The sequence below is a fragment of the Ascidiella aspersa genome, chromosome 1 (genome assembly GCF_963924565.1).
Source record: "Ascidiella aspersa chromosome 1, kaAscAspe10.2, whole genome shotgun sequence".
NCBI lineage: Eukaryota > Metazoa > Chordata > Ascidiacea > Phlebobranchia > Ascidiidae > Ascidiella > Ascidiella aspersa.
The window spans coordinates 2948637-2970918 of record NC_139447.1 but is presented as its reverse complement, the minus strand read 5'-3'; the positions used below and the strand labels follow the sequence as shown (position 1 = coordinate 2970918).

General features: G+C 37.8%; 1 protein-coding gene and 1 pseudogene across 1 annotated transcript in view; one reads left to right on the top strand and one right to left on the bottom strand.

The window, feature by feature from the left end:
* The window catches only part of LOC146166559 (NACHT domain- and WD repeat-containing protein 1-like), a 57926-nt gene that overhangs the window by 19895 nt on the left and 15749 nt on the right, over positions 1-22282 (bottom strand). Inside the window, exons 16-25 of the mRNA XM_083381470.1 lie at positions 21909-22013; positions 19954-20118; positions 19377-19574; positions 18634-18800; positions 6381-6537; positions 4808-5085; positions 3596-3889; positions 2361-2962; positions 1624-1855; positions 816-960 (exon numbers count right to left, since the gene is read on the bottom strand). Coding sequence (XP_083237596.1) covers positions 816-960; positions 1624-1855; positions 2361-2962; positions 3596-3889; positions 4808-5085; positions 6381-6537; positions 18634-18800; positions 19377-19574; positions 19954-20118; positions 21909-22013 — 2343 coding nt within the window. The remainder of the gene's footprint in view (positions 1-815; positions 961-1623; positions 1856-2360; positions 2963-3595; positions 3890-4807; positions 5086-6380; positions 6538-18633; positions 18801-19376; positions 19575-19953; positions 20119-21908; positions 22014-22282) is intronic.
* Positions 10099-11727, top strand: LOC146166560 (glutathione S-transferase Mu 1 pseudogene; annotated as a pseudogene).

Here is a 22282-nt window from a genome sequence, read left to right as displayed (position 1 = left end):
AAAAAACAGCATATACTCGACTGAAAACTTGAAAACTCATTTTGCTGAACTTCTAAAATACCCAAGTTTTATTAAAGTTGGCGCATTCAAAAATCACTATGAGGGAAAAAATTTCACACTCCATGTAAAAAGAAAAAGCACCTTTGTTTGGATTGTTAAGCTTTACTACATTTGCACAGCTCTTTAGTCCCGATGACTCAGACAACCCTATAAGTATTTTGAGATGTTTTTCTTGAACATCGCACTAAAACAGGTTTTTCGTATCCTGTTTACTCTAAAAAATAAACCTGTCTTCAAACCTTACACTAATATCCCTACACTGTTCAACGCTTGTCTTAACTGCAATTTGCTGTGCTATTCTGCGCCAGACTTATTTGTGTTTATAAGAAAAAAAAATAGATAAAAACGTGCTTTATCGGAAACAGAAGAAACATTCCCCACAACTAAACTTTCTTTAATTTTCGTAAAGCCTGCAAAATGCGAAAGTAGAACTAACCAATGAAGGAGAATGGTTGGCGGTTTTATTCTGCGAGTAGAAATATTTCTATAGTAGGAATAAGTATGGGCCTACTCTACATGAGCTTAGATATTGCTACTACGTACAACTAACCAATATTTTGCAATTTTGCAAAGCTTTTTTATTAATAATTTCAACCTTTTTGAGCTTTTTTACTAATTTTCAATCCCCCTGTTATATATTTTATTTATACATTTTACTCCAGTTTAAATGTCAGCAGTTTTATCTCGCCTATTTCCACTGTGATGTATCCTATTTAATATCTCCCACTTTCGCCAATAAATAAACTTCGACGTACCCGAGTTCACCGACCAGACCTTTACCGAGCGCTCATGGGATCCGGTGATGACGTAGCGGCCGTCACAGGTGAATGAGCAGCACGTGACCCCGGCGTGGAGAAGTGAGTGGAACTTTATTTCGTGAAGGAGCTCCCACTTTTGGTTCTGAACAAAACCAAGAATGATCACTAACGTGACCTACTGTATAAGTAAGTCTTTATACAGTGCCACCTGATTTCTCTACTATATAAGTGAAAAGGTAATGTTAATAAGGACTCTCGCCACAAGACCAACAGTAACTTGGAATAATACCAAGATAGCACCAATTAGGCTAGCCTGGTCGTAACAACGTGTAAATCAAGTCCTTAATCCGTCGGAAAAAATAACTAAAACGCCGGAATATATACAACACTTTACTGTTTTAGTAAAAAAGTAATGTTAATGAGTTATATGATAAATAAATCACACTTTTTATTAGTTGTGCTTCAGCGAAGTTATCCGTATTCTCTATTTGCATATTTAAGTTATAAATGCTGTGTTTCGATATAGACGCAATTTAAAGGTCACTGTTAAAGGCCAGCTTGCATTTTAATATGAACGATCTGTTTGAAAACGGTTTCTTTATATAAAAAAAAAACGAGGAAAAAAAGACATCCTAATTCCTAATCGCACAATAAAAAAAATCCTTGGAACTTTATTTTTTTGTAACATATTTGCAAAAATAAAACAATTTTTTTTTCTTCAATAAAACAACAGAGTATGCTGCAAACATAATTAAAGTGTTTTTTTGTGTGTGTTACACATACATATAAATACGAGTATGTATACCTGCTTTCGCCATAGCCTCCTAGTGTCGCCGGACGACCCTGTAAAAAGCCTGTCTTGTGCTACGTTCAGTGACAAGCAGGTAAGCAGGCTGCTGTGACCTTCTAGCTTGGATGAAGGCGAGGCTTCCCACAACTGAAGCTCGTCACTGCTGCTGTTACTAGCTTTCTGTCGTAAGTCAATTACGTGAACTGCGCGATCCCCTCCACCCAAGAACAACTGCAGGTCGCCCAGTCTAGAAGAGAAGTGTTTTAAGATCGACAGATTCGGTAAGTCTGCAATGGCTTTCAGTGTACTAATGATACGTAAGCCATAATCATCAGTCAAAAAGCAGCTTCAGAAAGGCTTAATCACAGTTGTTAACACATATGTGTGTGTATGTTTCCGTTTAAGTCGTTGTTATAAATAATCAAACCGCTATGTTTTATTTAGACGCCGAATAATATTAATTTAAAGTATTTAATATGCTTTATCAACTTTTGACATCTTTGTGAAAAAGTAATGACTTGTTTATACACAACACACCGTTTGGTAATTATGATGTAAAACCTATTGGTTTACTTAAAATTTAAATTTAGATATAATCAAAAAATATTTGACCTGTATTATAGTTCAATAAATACTTTTGACCAGCAGATCCAGGAATAATGCGAAAACGATTGGATAAATAAACGAAGATGTAATGACCAAGAAAATCTGTAGCTTTATAGAAACACACCTTATATAAACCATAAACCAACCTGGAGTCACTCATGCACGACGCCGTCACGTGACCAACGACCCCGAGCTGTGACGTCACGAGGTCAAGTTCGACCGAGAGCCCGGCGGTTGCCAGTAGCAACAGACGATCATCTGATTCCTCGCTAACGACCGCGAGAAGATACTGGTCATCGTGACTGATTGACAGTGACGTCACGTGACCTTTGCCCCCGGTCAGGGGGTGACTTTGGGTCAGGTTGGCGGCCTTGCGCATGTGCATTGGGTTCTCTATCTTGCAAAGCAGGCCGTTGCTCGTGGTGAAAAACACGTGGTTTGATGTGTGGGAAAACTGCAGGAGTTCGACCGCTGCGCTTTCTTCAAGGTCAGAACGAGATTTCTGAGAATCGCTTTTATCCTGCTGATCAGAACCACCTCGTTGCCAATCCGATGCCGGAATGGATACGAATTTGCTGAAGTTCTTTGAATCGAGGTCGTGTATTTTCACGCAGCCCTCCAAGTTGTCGGCGTAAGCGAGGTACTTTCCGCAGCTGCTGACGTCATTGTTGATGACGTTAAATGGAAATGTGGTCGGCAGCGTGACGATGTTTTGCTGACGCAGGTTCCACAGTTTAAGGTAGAATACCTGGCGAAAGGACAACACACATTGATTTTGCTGTGAAACATTACAACATACACTAACTATATGCTCCAATATTACCACTTTAATTGTAACTGTCAGTAAAAAGCCAAAATCTAAATAAGTTTTACAATTGTGAAATATGCGTATTGGCTTTTCTCTTCACTAAATTAGAATTTAAGCCATTTTAATAACAACCATCCAGCTGGAGATTCAAAAAGGGTGTTAACTAGAATATTTCTTATATTAGGAAATTCCCGGAAGAGCATCCAATTAATATACTATGTCTGGCAGCAGCTTACAAACCTTGAGAAAAAATTTAGCTTGTTTCATCTTTTGAAGATACATGGAGTTTTATCAATGGGGCTAAACTTATATCAAACCGCTTTCAACTTATTAGTTTCGTCTATTTGTGCAACTACGGATGAAAATCCACACTATAAGTATTAGCAAAATATAAATTTTTATTCAACGTATGTCGAATTGAAAGTAGAACAATTTTTTTAACGGAAAGGATAGAAGTTTTCAGGGATGACGTCACAAATTTACGTCATAAAGGGACGGGTTATACTTTTTTGTACACAAGTAGTTTAAGCACATTCAAGAATATGGCGGGATGGCAAAACAATTGCACTTTACCTTGGTGGAAGCAGAGACGACGACGTCACCAGCCACCAGAAGAAGGTCAATAGGAGCTCCCATCCCCTTCATCTCACAAACAGGACTCTTCCCGATCCGCATCAATCCGCCACTACCTCCTGTTCTTTCTCTATTTCCTCCTGCTCTTTTTTCCCCGCTCCTCCCTGCTTCATCCTGCAGTTCCCAGGCTGTCATCTCCTCGTCAGCGCTGCCCACCACCAGGAGCGCTTCCGATTGGTTGAACGCCAGCGAGGTGATGACGTCACGATGATGACGTATGCCGGCGCCGACCGTCTGCGAAAACCGAAACCACGATTGATGAGAAAAAATTAGCATACAAATAGTCGTTATTTTTTGTTCTTTCAGAAAGTCATTTTGAAATGGGTGAAGACAATTTCAAAGTGGTATACAAAAAAAATATTTTTTTTTGCATTAAAAAGAAAAAGTCAAGTCCTATATCAAATTCTTAGTTATTTAAATTAAGTAACTCCGAACCGAAATATCTACCAATGCAAGTAAAGTTGTTGATGTGTAAAACAATTGTAAAGCTATTATAATCGGTCGGTCCAATTATATGAAAACAGTGACAACAGAGCCCTTTAATCACGTCATTACTTTGACATAAATTCAATTTTCTATTCATCAAAGTTTTTGGCACAGTAGCACTTTAACTATTAATGACTGTCAACTTCGGTGGGTAATGATTTTTATAAAAATATACTGACCCCCGAATAATCGACTCAGTTTAAAGTATAACACTAAGATGTTAAATAAATATAAAAGTGACGCCATGCGAAATTTTGATCTAAGACTTTTAGCGTCGGTCGGTTCGTCTTTCAAAATGGCCAGATCGAAGTTTATACTATCATAGTTTTTAAAGGCATATTTAGTTATTTATTCAGCAGTTTTTTTTTTTAATCAATAAATCAAAAAACTTAAAATGCGAAAATACATAAAGTCACTGTCCAGTGAATCGCCCAAAAATCGACTAAGTTTAAAATCTAACACTAAGATGTTACATAACTATGTGATACAAAATGTACAATCGATGTAAATACTTTCAGTGTTTGCCGCCTCGACTTTCAAAAAGGCTAGATCCAAGTTTACACTTTCAGAAATTTTTAGAAGCATTTTTTCCTTGGTTATTTGGCTGTTTTTTTTTTCAATCATTAAATCAAATACGCTTAAAGTCACTTCCAATGAATTGCCTACCTTAAACTGATTCTCATCAATCTTTAAAACCGAAAATGTTTTATCGTGTCCAACTGCCACCATCTTTCCAGATGAGGAGTAGGCCACAGAGCTGGGGGAATACCCGAGTTTTACATTGGCGATCACGGCGCCATTGTCCAAGGCCCTCAAGGTCAGGTTCCCGTTGGCCGAACAGACCAAGACGCTCTCTTCAAATACCCCACAGCTCAGGATTTTGTTCTTAGTTGCTGAGTTGATTTGATTCGACTCGTTTTGTGCAACTTCGTATGACTTGGATCCTGTAAACGTTGTTGAACATTTTGTTTGATTAGGACAGAAACCACAATATATTCTACGATTTGGCTTGTCAGCTAAAGTTCTAAACCAAATGGACTTCCTCCTTTGTCAGGCCAGGATCCAGAACAGTGTTTCTGAGCCTTTTACGTCTAGCGACACCCTTTAAACATATTAAATAGTTCACGCCACCCCTATAAGATTTCACCGTAGGTAATTCACGAAAATGTCACAATACACGGAACTGGAACAACACACATCAACTCTCCACAACGTAGGGAGTTATAATTGGATTTATTCCACTCTAATCTTACACAATAAATTGTAGGAGTAGGGCAAAAATCAGATTAAAAAAGATTCTCAAATAACTCTCGTCACCCTCGAGCATCAGAAATGGCACCCAAGGGTGCCGCAGAACCCCGGTTGAGAACCACTGATCTAGAATCTTTTTTAAGAGCCATGACAATTTTTAAATAAAGTCATAACATGATGTTTTGAAGTTACATCTAAAAACGTCATAAAATAAGTGATCTTAAGAATACTACACAGCTCGTTTTTGTGACATGAGACGTTAAGCTTATGGATTGAGTTTATGAAAAGTCAAAACTCGTCAATTTCGAAGTCCTTTTTTACATTTTTTTTTTGGTTTCTCAACTTTTGTTAATTATAGAACTGATATTACATACATTAGAAAAAAAAACATTTGGGAAAGTTTGTTTTCAGCCCTGGGCAATTCCGTTTGACCTATGATAACCGAATAAAAAACTTTAATAATAATTATAGGTTTAATTGTTTGTTTATAAAAACAGGCAGTACATTAAGTTAAGGCCTAATTTTCAGTGGTGCTTAATATTTCCATTTTTAGGGGAGCCTTTGTTCCAGTGGTGAGGGTACAATAATTTTTTTAGATAAACGCATAAAATCTTTCAAAGGTGATGTCACAAATTTGCGTAATAACTGGACTTCTATAAAAAGTAACCTTCACAAACGTGAGGTTATTGATCGATGACATACACGAATATGAAACTAAAAGCTTAGTTTAAATGCATTTAAGGAGATAGCGGAATACAGCCTGTAAAAAAAACATAGACGGGTTAATTTCTTTTTACCGCTACTGTCTATGTTCATGACTGTGTTCTGACTATGTTCATAAACCAGGACCTAGCTTAATCATTAGATCCGACGCCAAAGCATTGTACACTTCACAAAGCCCATTGTAAGCCTATACTTAGCTAAGCAATTTGTGTTTGCGTTCTAAATGTACAGAGCAATGAAAATTAAACAAAACTGCAGGCTATACCTTCTTTAACTTTCCAGCAAACAAGATTTCCGTCGCTGTACCCAACTAGAAGTGCCTTGTTATCCTGGCTGAAATGTGCGTCGCATGATATCGTAGCATCCTCTCGGTGAACCAAAGTACTCAAGCACTGAGCTGTAGTTAGATCCCACAGTTTCACCTAAAACATATTATTTTAACTAATAGTTTCATTTAACGAACTGCACGACAAATTTATATGGTTTTATTACAGTGTTTTGTATATTGCTCGGCCTACATGCTTATATATATGATGTGGCCTAAAATATTGTACATAGCTATTTTTAAAGTAAGCACTACGGTTATACAATGTTATAATTGATAAACACCTAAGATATTAAATGCAAGAATCTGCGACATACGGCCTGCCAATGTAAATCTTTCAAGCCGTAACCTTTTGCAAACTGTGGCTGAAGCATTGCAGTCATGGTTAGTGGGTTAACTGAGAGTCCGGCTTAAATGCTTACATATGTGATGTTGCCTAAAATCTTCTACATAAAGCTAGTTTGAAAGTAAGCAGTTGTAGCGTTAGGAAGTTATTTTCCTAATCAACCCCACTACATTGCCCAACTTGACGTCACAATGTACGCTACCAGTGTTCACTGAGGTGTGACCAGCAGCCAAACCGAGCTTGATTTGCGTTTCGTAAAGCTACTTTATGCTGTTCTACTTGATACTGCTTATAGTGACTTGAATCACCGTGTTATTTTATCGTGTGTTCTGAGATTTGTGAATATATACTTAACGTGCAATATCAACTGAGTGAAGTGACTCTGTCTAGAGTTCAAGAAGTTATTGACAGGTATTTTACCGTTTGATTCAGTCTTGGCAAGAAACTTGTAAGCTTGTAAGAGAATTGGACAGCCGGCGGCTCTCGCCTGAAGAGCCAGTGCCTATTTACCCCCGCCCGTAGCAATTACACAGCCACTAACATAGGGGGCGGGAACCTTTTTAGCTAAGGGAGCCATAAAAGCCAAATATTCTTGGTTGTTTTTTTACTAGCTATAGGTTGGAAAAATAGCAATTTGAACAGGGCCGTTTATTTTGTTCTCATTTCAAAGACAGCACATACTAAAAACGAAAAATCAATTAGCTAAGTTTGCACAACTTTAATTACAGAGTTTCTATGGAAGAACAGGGCCTTTTGGATATAAAGAGGTTCCATCAAACGGGATAACAGTCCCGAAATTACAAATAGGATTCGCGCGAATCGCAGAAGAATTGCTTTTATGTGTTAAAAAGGAAAAAAAGTTTGGAAAGTGGTCACGGCTGCGTGCAGTTTTATTCAAATCATGCTGAGAAATGATAGCTTAGATTTATCTGCAAGCAAGATTCTCGCTAAATGGCGTCATAAAAAGAGCCATATATGGCCCTAATCGCTAAAGCAATTTTTAGGTAAACAGTTATACAATGTTATCGTTGGCAAACACTTCAATTGGATTCTAATAACGCATGAAACAGTGACCCCGCCATGTAAATCTTCCGACCTCTAACTATTTTACGAACTCTGGCAAAGCCAAGTATTGCAGTCATGTTTTGCGAGTTACCGTAACTTAAAGTTTTCCACTTTGGGGGCAATTTTGATCAATTTCACTTGTAGGACTATAGTAATAAGTAATTCGGTATCATATCAGCGGCCATTTAGTCCAAAGTATCGTGTATAGAAAAACTTTGTTAAAACGTTAATGTATATAGCGCAGAATTTGTTCAAATGCTCATAAACCAAACGTTTTAACAACCGAACGCCGTTAGACATAATTGAGTAGTCAGTAGCCCGGGCTTAGACATAATTGAGTAGAGCCCTCCTAGACAAAGCTGAATTTGGCTTTGTCCTGCTGGTAGAAATTAAAAGGGTTGCCGACCCCTGACTATTTTAAAGAAACACCTCTTTCTCTTTGTATAACGTCTGGCCAAAAATGGACGCTCTAAACTAATATCGAATTACAATAAGTTAGGAAAACGTGCTTTATTAGCAGAACCTTAAGAATTTAAAAGTACCATAGACTAAAATCACAAATAGTATAGCACTAGTTTGTTTGAATATATAATCGGCAGCTGTTTCTACCATAAAATTGTAAGCAATTTCGCGTATTCTACGATTTAGTTTACAAAGAATGAATAAGTTTCATTTATGGGTATGAATTGTGATGTAACAAATGTCAAATTTCAGCCGTCTATTGTATGTGTATTCTATGCTTGTGCACGTGAGAAATTAGAGAATTAGGCTTGAAATGCGACTGGTAAATGAAGGAACATAAGGTTAACCCAGTCTACAAGGAGTGTGTATTACGCCGAAGGCTAATGCAGGCCGTTAAGGCTGTTATTGATTTACGTTACCGGTTTGAGTGGCTTTCGAGTCAACATAAGTGTTGGGAGTGGCTTTGTGCAAACAGGCTTTTTCCCTTTTGTTTGCTCAAACCATGAGACACGTTGTACAAGAACTGCTGGCGCTGGTCTAGAATCCTACCACAGTTCTAAAATCAACGCACAAAATTTGAGTTAGGTTGCGGGTTAGCGTTTGGGTGTGGGTGGGTCAAGTATTATTATATTCTTTATTTAATAATAATACTTGACCCACCTTAACCCAAACGCTAACCCGCACCCTAACCCAAATGGTGTTTCGTTGTGGTAGGATTCTAGACCAGCGCCGAACTGCTTACTGAGCTATGTTAGACTGAACCGCGTACAGGCTTATAGGTGCAGCAGCCTTATATAGCTTAGTTGAATTCTACTAGCAGTTATTTAGGGTAGCGTGTAGTTTTTGTACGAGCCCTATGTAGGCTAATTGTTAGGGCGCTGGTCTAGATTCCTACTACAACATTACTTGGGTTAGAGTGCGGGTTAGCGTTGGGGTAGGTTAGGCAATATTACTAAATGTAATAATACTTAAATCACCCAAACACTAACCGACACCCTAACCGAAATATTTGGCGTTGCTTTAATAATTGTTTCAACGCTGTGGTAGGATTCCACATCAGCGCCATTACTGACATGCAATTCTATTTGTGTATGCTGATTTTAAATAGCCTTTGTGTAATGGCTATATGAATAGCGTAAGTGTAATGGCTGTCATTCATTGCGTTAAGGACGACCCTTTATAAAACCTAATTGTAAGGAAATTGCTAATCTTTATTGATTAGATGGATTTTTCATCAGGGTTCATAGTATTTAAAAACATCAGATAAATTTTGGGTTAGGGTGGTGTCACGTTTAGTACTTAACCATTGACTGCAGTAAGCAATTCATCTATTATTTATGCCCATATCAAAAATGTGTGGCCAAACGGCTGTATTAGTGTAGGTATAGAAACACCAGCTATATACTGCTTGGAGGCAGAAAGAAATAAAATTTTAACTATGCCAAAAGCAATTCAACTTTTTCAGATAGGCTGGAAGTGCCTTAATGTATTTGGTGTGTTAGCAGCGTTGGTTTATGAATAGCGTTCACACTTCCTATATCCTTAATAGCTTTATCATACACGCAGCCGCATTGCGAAAAAATATGCATAATTCCAGCTAAGTGTCCAACTGAATGATGTGCCAAGTGTATTCTTTATCTTTACTTGAAATAAATTTCTGACCCAAATGTGCAGCGGTGTGTAAAATTCTCTTAAATTTAATAATAAATATAACAATCTGGCTTCTCAGTATATCACTATTAAAAATAAAACTGCTCATAAACACCTTATTTTATTCCAGAAAAAAGTTTAAAAGTGCGCACTTTTCAGCTTAATCGTTCAAAATGCCGAAAACCTTGTTGGGATACTGGGACATCCGAGGACTGGCCGAACCAATTCGTCTCATGCTGGAACAAGCAGGTGAAGAATACGAGGAAAGGCGCTACACTTTTGCTGGCGCCGATGAATGGGCAAAAAAGGACAAGCAGGGCTTGGTCTGGCTTTCCCTAACCTTCCATACCTGTTCGACGGCGACGTGCAAATTACTGAGAGCTGGGCTATCATGCGGCACCTGGCCCGAAAACACGACCTAATTCCGGCCCAGGGCCAGGAATATTTGGCCGATGTTGCCGAAGGAGTTGTCCAGGATTTCCGCAAGTCATTTGCCGATCTCTGCTACAGAGATTACGACACCCGGAGCGACGAGTACTTTGCCGGAATCAACGCTAAGCTGGATCTGTTCGAAGCCTACCTCGCCAAGCATGCTTGGATGGGCGGGGATAAGCTAACCTATGTTGATTTCGCACTCTGTGAGATCTTAAACCAGATGAGCATGGCGCACCCCAAGCTGCTAGCGTCACACCCCAAGATTGAGGCTTACCTGGGCAAGTTTGAAAAGCTGGAAAAGATAAGCGCCTACCGGTCTTCTTCAAGATTTCATCGGTTCCCCTGCAATGGTCCTATGGCAAAGTGGGGCGGACAGTCGGAATAGGGCGCGCCATTTGGTCGGTTTACGCCATTACTTTGAACGCGGTTTAGTTTTAATTCGACTACATAGTTTCATCACTTTCACCTATAGTCACTGCTTGAAAATGATAAACTTACCAATTTCGTGTATTCTACGTCATATAGTTTACGAAGAAAGGATAAGATTTGTTTATGCGTATGAATTTAGATGTAACTAATGTCAAAATATTTAGTCACCGCTTAATAATGATAAACTTAGCTGCTTTACGTTTTTGAAAGTAGCGAATCGAAAACAATTTCTTTAACAAATTTTTAGTGTAATAAAAAAAAAAATTCTCAAATATTTAAACTGAGCAAGTTTAACCTTTGTGTTTTTTTTGGACAATTTCAGTCGTGTTTTGAGTTCCAATTTCAGGTTACTGTATGTGAACCAATTCAATGCATCTAATCTATTTCTAAAAAAGTGTTGACGTACGTTGTTCTCTAGAAAGACTAAATTCGGTGAAAAATATAGAAAATCATTCCTTCGAATCTATCAAGTATTGCTTTTTATCATAAAAAAACACGCATTTTTTAAAAGAAAAAGCATTAACAGAAAAATAAGTACGCAAAAATAACTGAAAAAAGTTAAAACATTTCAAAAGTTAAAAACCGACGTTTCTTTACCACCTAACATGCGGAAAATAGTGTAAAAAAATAAGGCGGAAACAACTACAATATGTACGCATTTTTCATCGGTGGTGTATACTGACCGTTAGCTACCTGTGTTGACTGCTTTAGAAAGTTTGCTTTTAAATTTGATAGCTTACACTCTTCATGCAAAAGTAGGCTACTTTCTCTAATTCGTTTCGTTTCAGTCGATCGAACAAATTCATTTTAATTTGCGACTTTTCGGTTTTAAAAGTTCTCGTCATTAATTGCTCGCTGCTATTAGTTGTGTTAGTCCGGAATAAATTGAAATTTCATGTTTTTGGTGTGTTTTTACTGACGTGTTGCTACTCTTTATTACTGCAGTATGATTAGCGCAAAGTAGTAGCATGCGATTTATGTAAAAGCAGCATTTTTTGAATGGCTCATTTGTTATAGGGGATTTAGCCAGTTATAAAAAATTAAAAAGGGTTATAAAAAAAGTTAGTTATAACAGCAGGCCATGCCCCTCGAAAAAGTATGTTATTTACAGACTATAGTTAGTTCCAGAAAAGGAGGTGTTTCTAACATTAGTTGTTTGATGACGTAACGTTCACAAACTCCGTGACGTCATCTCTGAACATCCTCATAACCCCCTAAACAATAACTCTTGGATCCTTCCCTGGTGCGGTCTAATGTGCTTAAACCCCAAGTGTATAGTTATAGTAGATGCGGGCTTGTTTTGCCAATTCAACCAAATTAACTCCCGCTTTGCGAGATTCTTAATTTGGCAGGGTTTTAACGGCCGTGTAGGCCTATAGATAAAAATGCAAATTGGGTCTAAGGTTTTGTCCAATCCTGACTACATTTGTGTCCTCCAAAGATTTCCGCCTTACATTTTTTCGATATCCTACGCCCAAGTTCTGCACTATATTTGTCAGAAAAGCTATTTTTTATAGTAACACTGCATTATTGCACGCCAAAAGATCTTACAAGCATTCTGACCAAGGATATTTCATGAAAAGGCACTGGAATGCAATCAGGTGTCTAATGCCTAACCCAGTGGTACTCAACCGGGATGCCGCCGCACTCTAAGCTAAGGTACCATTTCCAACGACCAAAGGTGCCGCGAGATATTTCCAAACATTTAGGTTTCCAGCTTTGCTGTATTAGCAAGCTTTTTAATACAATTTTTGTGCACAATTAGAGTGCAATAAATTAATAACGTTGTTTTTAACCTTATGTACAGTTGATCAGTGGTGTTTCAATCCCGTTTATTGTGACGTTACAGTAGATTGGTGAGCGAAAATTCTAGTAAGGGTGCCGAATTAGTTATAATTTCTGTGTGGTGCCACAAGCAAAAGTTTGACTGGCCTTACCAGACATGCTAGCAGCATTTCACCATGATGAAGTTGGCGGCCAAAACGTCTCGGCTCAATTCCCACGACGCTCTACATTGGGTAGCAGATCAATGGTTGTAAAGCGGAAACAATGGAGCAATCAGGAAAAGAACAGCAAGGCATTCGTTCCACTTCTCGCATCATGCAACCTCGAGCGTACAACCAGGATATTTGATGATCAACGTGGTTTTTAAAAAAAATTTTTTGTGAGTAGACGGGTCTTAACAGCACTCAAGACCGTTTTTAAAAGCATTTATTTTTTTCCGTATAAATGTATATTTTTTAAGGCTCCATTTAAATTTTGTTTTATGCCTGACTTTTTTGGTGAATGTCGAAATTCGGGTCTTCTAACGATACTGCACTTAAGAAAGAACAAAAACTGCACGAATTGTGCTCAGTAGCACATGTTGCATTTTTTGCCTCTTTGAACTCCGTAAATGCAAAAAAAATATCTCTAGAATGTCTTAGCCCTTTTTGTTAAAATATTTTAAGCCCTACGGCGCCGTGCGTCTCTTCGCATCTTCGAAAATCAAAGTTTTGGCAATTGTACGCTTTAAAGGCTGTTTTTTGCTTTGCGCAATTAGATATTATTGTTATCTTTATAATAATATAGCTTTTGTATTGAAAGTAAAACCTCTCCAACCTAAAACTGTGTGGTGTTACACGTCTTTTTGAAGTCACGTTTCCACGTAACTTTGTGACGTCACGTTTCCACGTAACTTTGTGACGTCCAGTTGTGACATTTCTTTATGACATAACATTTTTTTTTTGCCCAAATAGCATAAATAGATTCGATTATTGCGTATAGCTTTTGCATTTTGTTAAGTGTTGGAGAAATTTTGCTTAGAATCAAAACCAAGAAATCTAACCATAGAAACTTCTACAGTCGGTGACCCAACTAAATTAAACCGCAAATGTGTTTAGAAAGACTGAACTAAAGCGTCAATGCAAGTAGCAGTTATGCAAAGAATTCGTGAATTATACCCGACTAATTTAAGCCTTTTTTGCGGCGACCCAACCACTAAGCGTATGTTATAGCAGCGAAGCGTTTGCGAACCATCTATCTTCACTAAACTTTTTGTAAACGAACAAAACTAAAGACAAATAGCAAAAGTTGAATAGATTTGAATCAAAGTCTTGTTCGCGAAACAAATTTGCCTCGCCATTTGATTTGATTGGGTCGCCGGCACAAGTAGTTTTATTTGGTTAGGTGGTTTAAGATTGCTTCTTAGCAAGACTAAAAGGCACGATACACACTAATTAAAAGTCGAATTTATTCAAGCTATCTGTCTTAAGGTTTGTTTGCCTAAAAAACGTTCAATTAAGAGAATCGAATCGCCAAAGATCCGCCGTTCTGCTTGCGCTTAGTGTTTTGGTCACCGCCGAAAAAAGGTTGAGAAACACTGCTAGAAAAATGGCAACATTCACGATGACTTTGCCACTTTGAAATGCGACAATGACTTAGCGGACTGCAAAAAAAAGCCTAATTCTAAATCCCAGGGTGACAAAGCAAAAAAAATTGAGCTCAATAGTCTATTTGACAGTCGGCCTTTCGTTTGCATTTTTTAGCAAGTTGTACGATGCGTTCGTGTGCTACTGTGCTACTGTGCGTATGTGTGTGTGTGTGTGTGTACGTCTATGTCCAAGTATTTGTGTACATCAGCGAAAAATAATCTGCGGCGGAACGCTTATAAATGACGGTTTCTGTAAACGTAGCATTGCTGAGCTGGACAACCTAGGTAAGGTTTTTATTTGCAGTAGGAAGAAAATCCTAAGTGTTTTAAGACGTTTGCTTTTTTCAGGCACAGTGTCGCAAAATATATGCGCTTTATCGATGGGCAATATTAGTTTTAGTTTATTTAAATTGGTTTGATTATCATTTTCAACTATACTGTCGATGAAGTCATTTTGCTCCTGTCTTTTTTTTAGTTTACCTTGCCCCTTTGAAATTAAAACCTTTACATAAGACTCGTATACGGGTTCCTTCGAAAAGGATATTGTCGAAGATTGTTGCAGGATTGTAGTGCAATGAAGGCAAGGCTAGAAAAAAATTGTAAGGCTCAAACCAGAGGTGAGAGAAGGTCAACTTTCTTACCGAAACGCATGACAAAAAAATAAATAAATTTTCAGCGATGAATTTTTTTTTTAAATGACGTCACAAAGTAACGTCATAAACATAGCGGGACGTTAAGACAAGTTACCAGAGGTTGTCGTTCGGTGTATTGTACACAAATATGCAACTAAACTTAGTTTAAATAAATTAAACGTGATAGTGAGATCGCCTTGTAAAAAATATTTTTTTAATTTTTTCTCTTTTTACTGGAACGCCGTTCCAGGTTACTTTTTACTAGAACGCCGTTCCGGCTTACTTAGTAAAATTTTCAAATATTCGTATTCTGTGTTTTTTCGTCTATAGAAACAAGGTTTAAAAACCAATTGCAAAACAAACTCCTTCTAATAAGAATTAGCCGATAAAATGTCGAAACCGCTGCTGGGATACTGGAACTGCAAAGGTCTGGGCGAGCCTATCCTTCTGATGCTGGAATACGCAGGGGTGGAGTACGACGAAATGCGCTACCCTTTGGAGGACAAAAAGGCGTGGTTTGTTAAGTCAAAGCACAAATTGGGAATGCCTTTTCCTAACCTCCCCTACTTGTTTGACGGTGACGAGAAAATAAGCGAAAGCTGGGCGGTAATACGGTATTTAGGACGAAAGTACAACCTCTTGGCTTCCACAGAAAATCAGTCATTGGCCGACGTGGCTGAAGGTGTTGTCCAAGATTTTCGGCAAACATGGAGGACCATGTGCTACACTGATTACGACACTCGCAGCGTCGAGTACTTTGCAACAGTGGGTGAAAAATTGGATCTTTTCGAGGCACATCTCGCCAAGAACGCCTGGATGGCTGGAGACAAGCTAACCTACGTTGATTTCGCCCTTTCCGATATCCTTGATCAGATAAGAGTGGCCAAGGCTGAGCTGCTTGCAGCGCACCCAAATATGGAGGCATACCTTGTCAAGTTCCAGCAGTTGGAGAGGATAAAGGCTTACCGGGCTTCACCGAAATTCAAGCGGTTTCCATGCAATGGTCCGTCTGCAAAGTTTAGGGGAATGCCGGAATAGCTGGCAGGGTTGGATCCAGGTAGAGGGGTAACAGCCATGCCCCCTTTAATTGAACTGCAATTTTACCTATGTTACTAAATAAAAGCGGAAGTATTTCGCTCTCGCTGATTCTGCAGTATGTTTACGTCGTGGGTCTTTAAACATAGACGTTTGGGCTACTTAAAGTTTGTTTTTCTTTGCTTGAATCGATAACATCTCTGTTATATATACTTTTTCATCAAAAAACACCTCCCTAACCTAAAACTAGCAAACTAATGGAACTAAAGAGGCGGTTTTGCTTATCGTGTTTTTGTTGTGTATTCCTACGCCGCCTTAACCTCCTATATCCCCATCCTAGATCCTCATTACATGTTTCAGTAAAAGATTTCCCTGAAAAAATGTATTTTTGTTTAGTCTTTTTTGCCAAATTTAAAATAATGTATTTAAATGCGTTGTTACCTCAAAAAAAATATAAAGTTGACATTTACATTTGCTTTCGAGTGTTATTTTACTTTTTCTTCGTCCAGATGAATTAATTTGTTTTGTTTAAAGCACTTGTTCTTACCTTAAATAACTTACTAAAATGCACAAAATCGGAAAAAGCACACTTTTTTCAATGTATATATTAACACATAATTATTTTGAACTTTCTTAAATGTTTAATATTAAACTGGTTTGCGTAGTTTTGTTTTTCATTAACTCAAAAATGTCGCTCTAAATTATAGGCACGTGGCCTACGTCAATAAAGCATGAAGCATTTACTAATTATTTGGGCCTTATTTTTCAGTTTGAACATGATAAGCTGCTCATGTGTAAGCTTTAATGCTCATGTGTATCATTAAACAAATTAACAAAGTAACACCATATAGCAATAGGTGATAACGTTTGTTTTTTCAACTTGCTTTTTTATTTGGTTAAAAACACCGCAATCTTGCCCACTTATTTGCAAATTTGTGAGTTACATTGCATATGTGCACCGATCGGCTGGGATGCCATAAAAAGCGTGACCATTGCAGCGTGTTTGACATTCTTTAGTTGGCACGACTAGACGCTGACCTATTTAGCGATCTTATAACGGAGCAGTCTAGCCTAGGCATAAAGTCGCGTTCTAGGTGCACGCGCAGACTGTTGAAATGTCACCTAAAAATCCATTGCCGGCGTTAAAAATAACACAGATGCTTTAGATCAGGGGTGCCCAACAAGCGGCACGCGTGCCAAATGTGCCACGCGACCTAATAAAAAATGGCACGCAAGCCCCCAAAAAAATACTAAAATTGTTATTTAGCCAATTGTCAAAAAAAATACAATTTGTTATTCAGTCAATTGTCAAAAAATATTAAATTTGTTATACAGCCAATTGCCATTGTTTGTTCACAATATAAAACAATCGCGGCAATCACGACATCTAACAGTTACATCTGATAATATAACATTGTACTGTAGTAAAGGGTGGAGGCTATCATTAACATAATTATATAGCTTGGTGTGAAGTTAAAATATTTAGCTCAGCGACGGACACTTAGATGCAGCAATGCGCATTTCTACTACACAGTGTTTCAAGTTTAAATAAACGTTTTTGATTTTGGTAAAAAAGCGATTTTATGATTAAAAAGAATTGGTTTGGTTACGAAACTTTGGCACGGGAAGAAGTTACAAGATAAAAATTGGCACGCCGGCATGTTTGAGTTGGACACCCCTGCTTTAGATCGATTGTCTTCAACCTATAAATCGCAACCCCATGGTGCGGGTCGCCTAACCTATTCTGAGGTCTTATACCTCAACATTTTGCTACAGTTTTAGTGATATTTAAACGAACGTAATAAGTATATTTAAAATGTTAATTTAAAAAGTCGTCTTTCTTGTGTTAACTTTAAATTTATGCATTAATTTAAACTTCTCATTTTGGAACACATAGCCACAGTTCTTTTAAATCGTATATATCTTAAGCGTAATATTCAATCGCTGGTGTAATGAGTTTAAAAATTACTTATCAGAAAACAAACTGGGGTCGCTTGTAAATGCTGATTTCATTTTAAATGTGGTTTGGGGTCGGTTAATAAAAAGGTTGGAGACCACTGCTTTAGAGAACCTTTTAACCGCTACACGAGTCAAAAACAATGACAATACTCGTTTTAAAACTAATCTTGAGCTATACAAACCGTAAAATGATTCAACAAAAAGCAACTAACTCGCTCTACATTTTTTTCTTTAAACCGTGACATGAACCTTTAAAAATGACTTTACCTATTGTTGTGTTAACTTATTGTTGTTGTGAACTCAAGCTGTAAACTGTAAAATTACTTGACAAAGATAGACCTAACTAGACTGCCTACTAAAATTCATTATTTACCTTCGAAATAAAATATTGAAATAAACTGATTTCGTTCTTAACTTGCTATAAAACATAACATGGATCTGCACAATTAATCTATTAGTTTTTTATTCTATGGCTATTATAGCCTATAGTTTTAAAAAAACTGAGCAAGACTGAAAATAGATGTTTTATAAAGCATACACTAACACTTTCTTGAAAATGGAGATAATATAAATGGGTTGCATATGCAATTGTTGCTTTGTTAAAATAAGACAAAATAAAACTTAACGTTTCTTAAAAACAGGAAGAACAATTTTCTTAGAAGTAGTTTTGGGAAATATGTAAATATAGTTTTTACAGAGAATCAGCTAAAAATTCCTAAGCTTAAACAATGGTCAAAGGCCCTTCAAATGAAAAAAAAACCGTCCCACCTCGTTGCCGCATGATGACGCTAGCCAGCCTCCATCCGATGAGAGCGCCGCTCCGGCAAATACGTCATAACCCCGGTGGTCTTCCTGAATCGTTGTGACGCTACTTCCGGTGTCAAGGTTCATGACGTGGAGGGTGTTGTCATGGGAACCGGACGCCAATCTCAAACCTTTCGAGAAAATGAAACGGTGGGCGACAGTATTTGAGCAGAAACATAGCTAACGCGTCTAGAAAAGGGAATTCATTTAAACCATTTTTTGACTAAGTGACTAAAAATGTCGTTTGACAAAGTAGCATTTTTTTTGTAAAATCCGAATTAGATTCGAACTGGAGTTATGGCACACGAGCAATTTATAAAATAGATTAGAATTAGCCACATTTTGCTCTAATTCATTAAGTTAGAAAATAATTTGCGATACAAAACAGCGATTTCTACTTTGATAGGTACATTTAAAAAAAAATAGTAAGTTAACAACTGCAGATAACCTAAAATTTGACGCTAAAGCAAGTTTTGACTAACAACCTAAAAAAACGCCTTGGAACGATTCAATTTTATCTTTTTTGCTCGCTTCAGAATAGTCATGACGTCATTTAGTATCGGATAGGATCGCGATCCATTTTGTCCGAAATATCGGCTCGAAATAAAATGTCAAGTATCGGACATCTCCAGTGTCCAAGGTACAAGGAGCAAGGTACATTACTGAAAAAGAATGTAGTGCAAATCACATTCTTACTTGTAACTTACCCGCAATAGCCAGACAGGCCACACTGGCCTTGTGTGTCCTCACAGTATGCATCACTTCGTCCGACCCAATCTCCCAAACCATCACCAGACCGTCCTGGCATCCGGCCGCCACCAGGGGGGGTTGCGTGCCCGGGCCTGACGTGGCCAGACAGGTCACGTGTTTACTGAAACCGGTAAGGGTCGTGCGAAGAGCACCGCCTTAAAGATAAAACAATAAAGCTTTCAAACCAGAAAAGGTTTGAGCCTGGCGAACCCCTTTTGTTTCCTTGGAATAATGTCGGGCCCAATGACTTTTAAACAAGGAATTGAGTGAAAGTCATGGTACAATATTACCGTAACAATAAAATACGTGATAATCCAAACTCTGTAGTTGCTGTACGCATGTAGTTATGGCCTAAAATAAGAAGAAAGATAAAAGTTCTAAACCAGCGGTATCAACTCTACAAAATACAGAAAAATAGATTTGATTTATTGTACTTTAATCGTACACAAAGAATCGTAAGAGGCTTGTAATTAGGCAAAAATCAGATTTCTAAAGAAAAAGACAAGATTTGATATTAAAACTAGAGGTGGGTACCTGGGGGTTGAAATCCTCCCGTCAGTGGAACTAGATTGACCCCGGAACCCGTGTACATGTCGCCCTTGGCCCCCTGAAGAAACCGACCCACTGTACCAGGGAATTCGTCGGCGAAGTAAGCCAACCTCCCGTACATCTCAACACAGAGGTGGTTCGTGATGCCGCCTGTGTAAAGTAAAGTAGAAGGATAAAAATAAACACTTGGGAATTGAACAAATAAATCAAATATTGCTTAATGACGGGATGTTGTAGTTCAGGGGGATATTAAACTGGGGACTGGGGACCGCTTAGGTATACGTGGATAATTTTTAGGGATACGTGGATTAATTTTAGGGGTACGTGGATTAATTTTAGGGGTACGTGGATTAATTTTAGGGGTACGTGGATTAATTTTAGGGGTACGTGGATAATTTTTAGGGGCACGTGGATTAATTTTAGGGGTACGTGGATTAATTTTAGGGGTACGTGGATTAATTTTAGGGGTACGTGGATTAATTTTAGGGGTACGTGGATTAATTTTAGGGGTACGTGGATTAATTTTAGGGGTACGTGGATTAATTTTAGGGGTACGTGGATTAATTTTAGGGGTACGTGGATTAATTTTAGGGGTACGTGGATTAATTTTAGGGGTACGTGGATAATTTTTAGGGGCACGTGGATTAATTTTAGGGGTACGTGGATTAATTTTAGGGGTACGTGGATTAATTTTAGGGGTACGTGGATTAATTTTAGGGGTACGTGGATTAATTTTAGGGGTACGTGGATTAATTTTAGGGGTACGTGGATTAATTTTAGGGGTACGTGGATTAATTTTAGGGGTACGTGGATTAATTTTAGGGGTACGTGGATTAATTTTAGGGGTACGTGGATTAATTTTAGGGATACGTGGATTAATTTTAGGGGTACGTGGATTAATTTTAGGGGTACGTGGATTAATTTTAGGGGTACGTGGATTAATTTTAGGGGTACGTGGATTATTTTTAGGGGTCCATTGAAGCCTTATTAAATCAAAAAAACTTATTTCGGTTTTACATTTGTTGGACCGAAAATACCCGTTTTTTAATTCTTTTGGTTAATATGACATCAATTTATGACATCTCAGCACACAAGTGATTCGTGATGCTGCCTGTCTAAAGTAAAGTAGAAGACTAAATGATGAGCAGCGTTTAGCACTGAATAAATACGTTGAAATTGGTAAAAATAAATCCAAATTTGAATACTTAATGACTGAATGTTTTAGTTCAGGGAGGTGTTAACTTTGGTTTCGGGGGCCCCTTGGGGCTTCAAACCAATTTAAAAACTAAAAAAATGCGAAACGGACAGATTTGAAAAATTGAAGTTTATATAAGGTGCTTACCAGTGTTGTAATGACTTAATAACTTGACTTAGGTGCACTTAGGCAACTGTTTTGAAATTACTTGTGAAACGATTAAATTGTTACATGTTGTTTTTCTCTTATTTAGTTGACTTATTGCTCCAATCGGACGAATTTGCTAATTTTAAAGGTTTATCGTTTTTTTTTCATATTAGTGATTTGACTTGGAAATGGCTTGCTCTAATAATGACTTGACTAGGGCTTCACTTGGTTTACGAATGACTTGGACTGTGACTAGACTTGTCATTTTTTTAAAAGACTTGACTAGCACCTAAGTTATTTCACTAATGATTTAACTGGAACTTCCAAAATGAATTTTTCACTGTACTTGCTTATGGACCACCCGGATACCTCTGTGTACCCCTGGGACTTGACATGGACTTAAGTAATATCACAAAACACTTTAGGTGGACTTGATTCATTTCAAAATGACTTGTTCACTTAGGTAACTGATGAATTGCACCGGGGCTCGATTTGCCATTTTTTGAAAGACTTGACTCAGACCTAGGTTGTTTATACAAGAGACTTGACAAGGACTTAAGTCTATTCAAAATTACTTCACAACACTGCTGTTTATTACCGGAAAACTCCAGCGTAGGTTTGGCCAGCTTTAGGGCGTCTCGTATCAGGGAGATCCCGGGATCGCTCTTCACCTCCAAAGCCATGTTGTAGTCGTCCAACACGTCTGCGTATACGCAAGTTAATCGGGAAGTCCGATGCTTTATATTTCGATACCGATCCATGTTATTTTTGAAAAAACTATCGCGATACGATCGGATACCAAATGACGTCATTACCGTGCTCAAACAAGCAAAATAGTTAAATTAAACCGCTTTGTCGGTACGAAGTTTAGTTAACACCATATAGTTGCTAACCCATGCTCTGTTTTTGATTTATTTCCTTTAAAGTTAGAGTGGCTGCGGTTATTGGCAAAACAGTCAAAATTCCAAAACT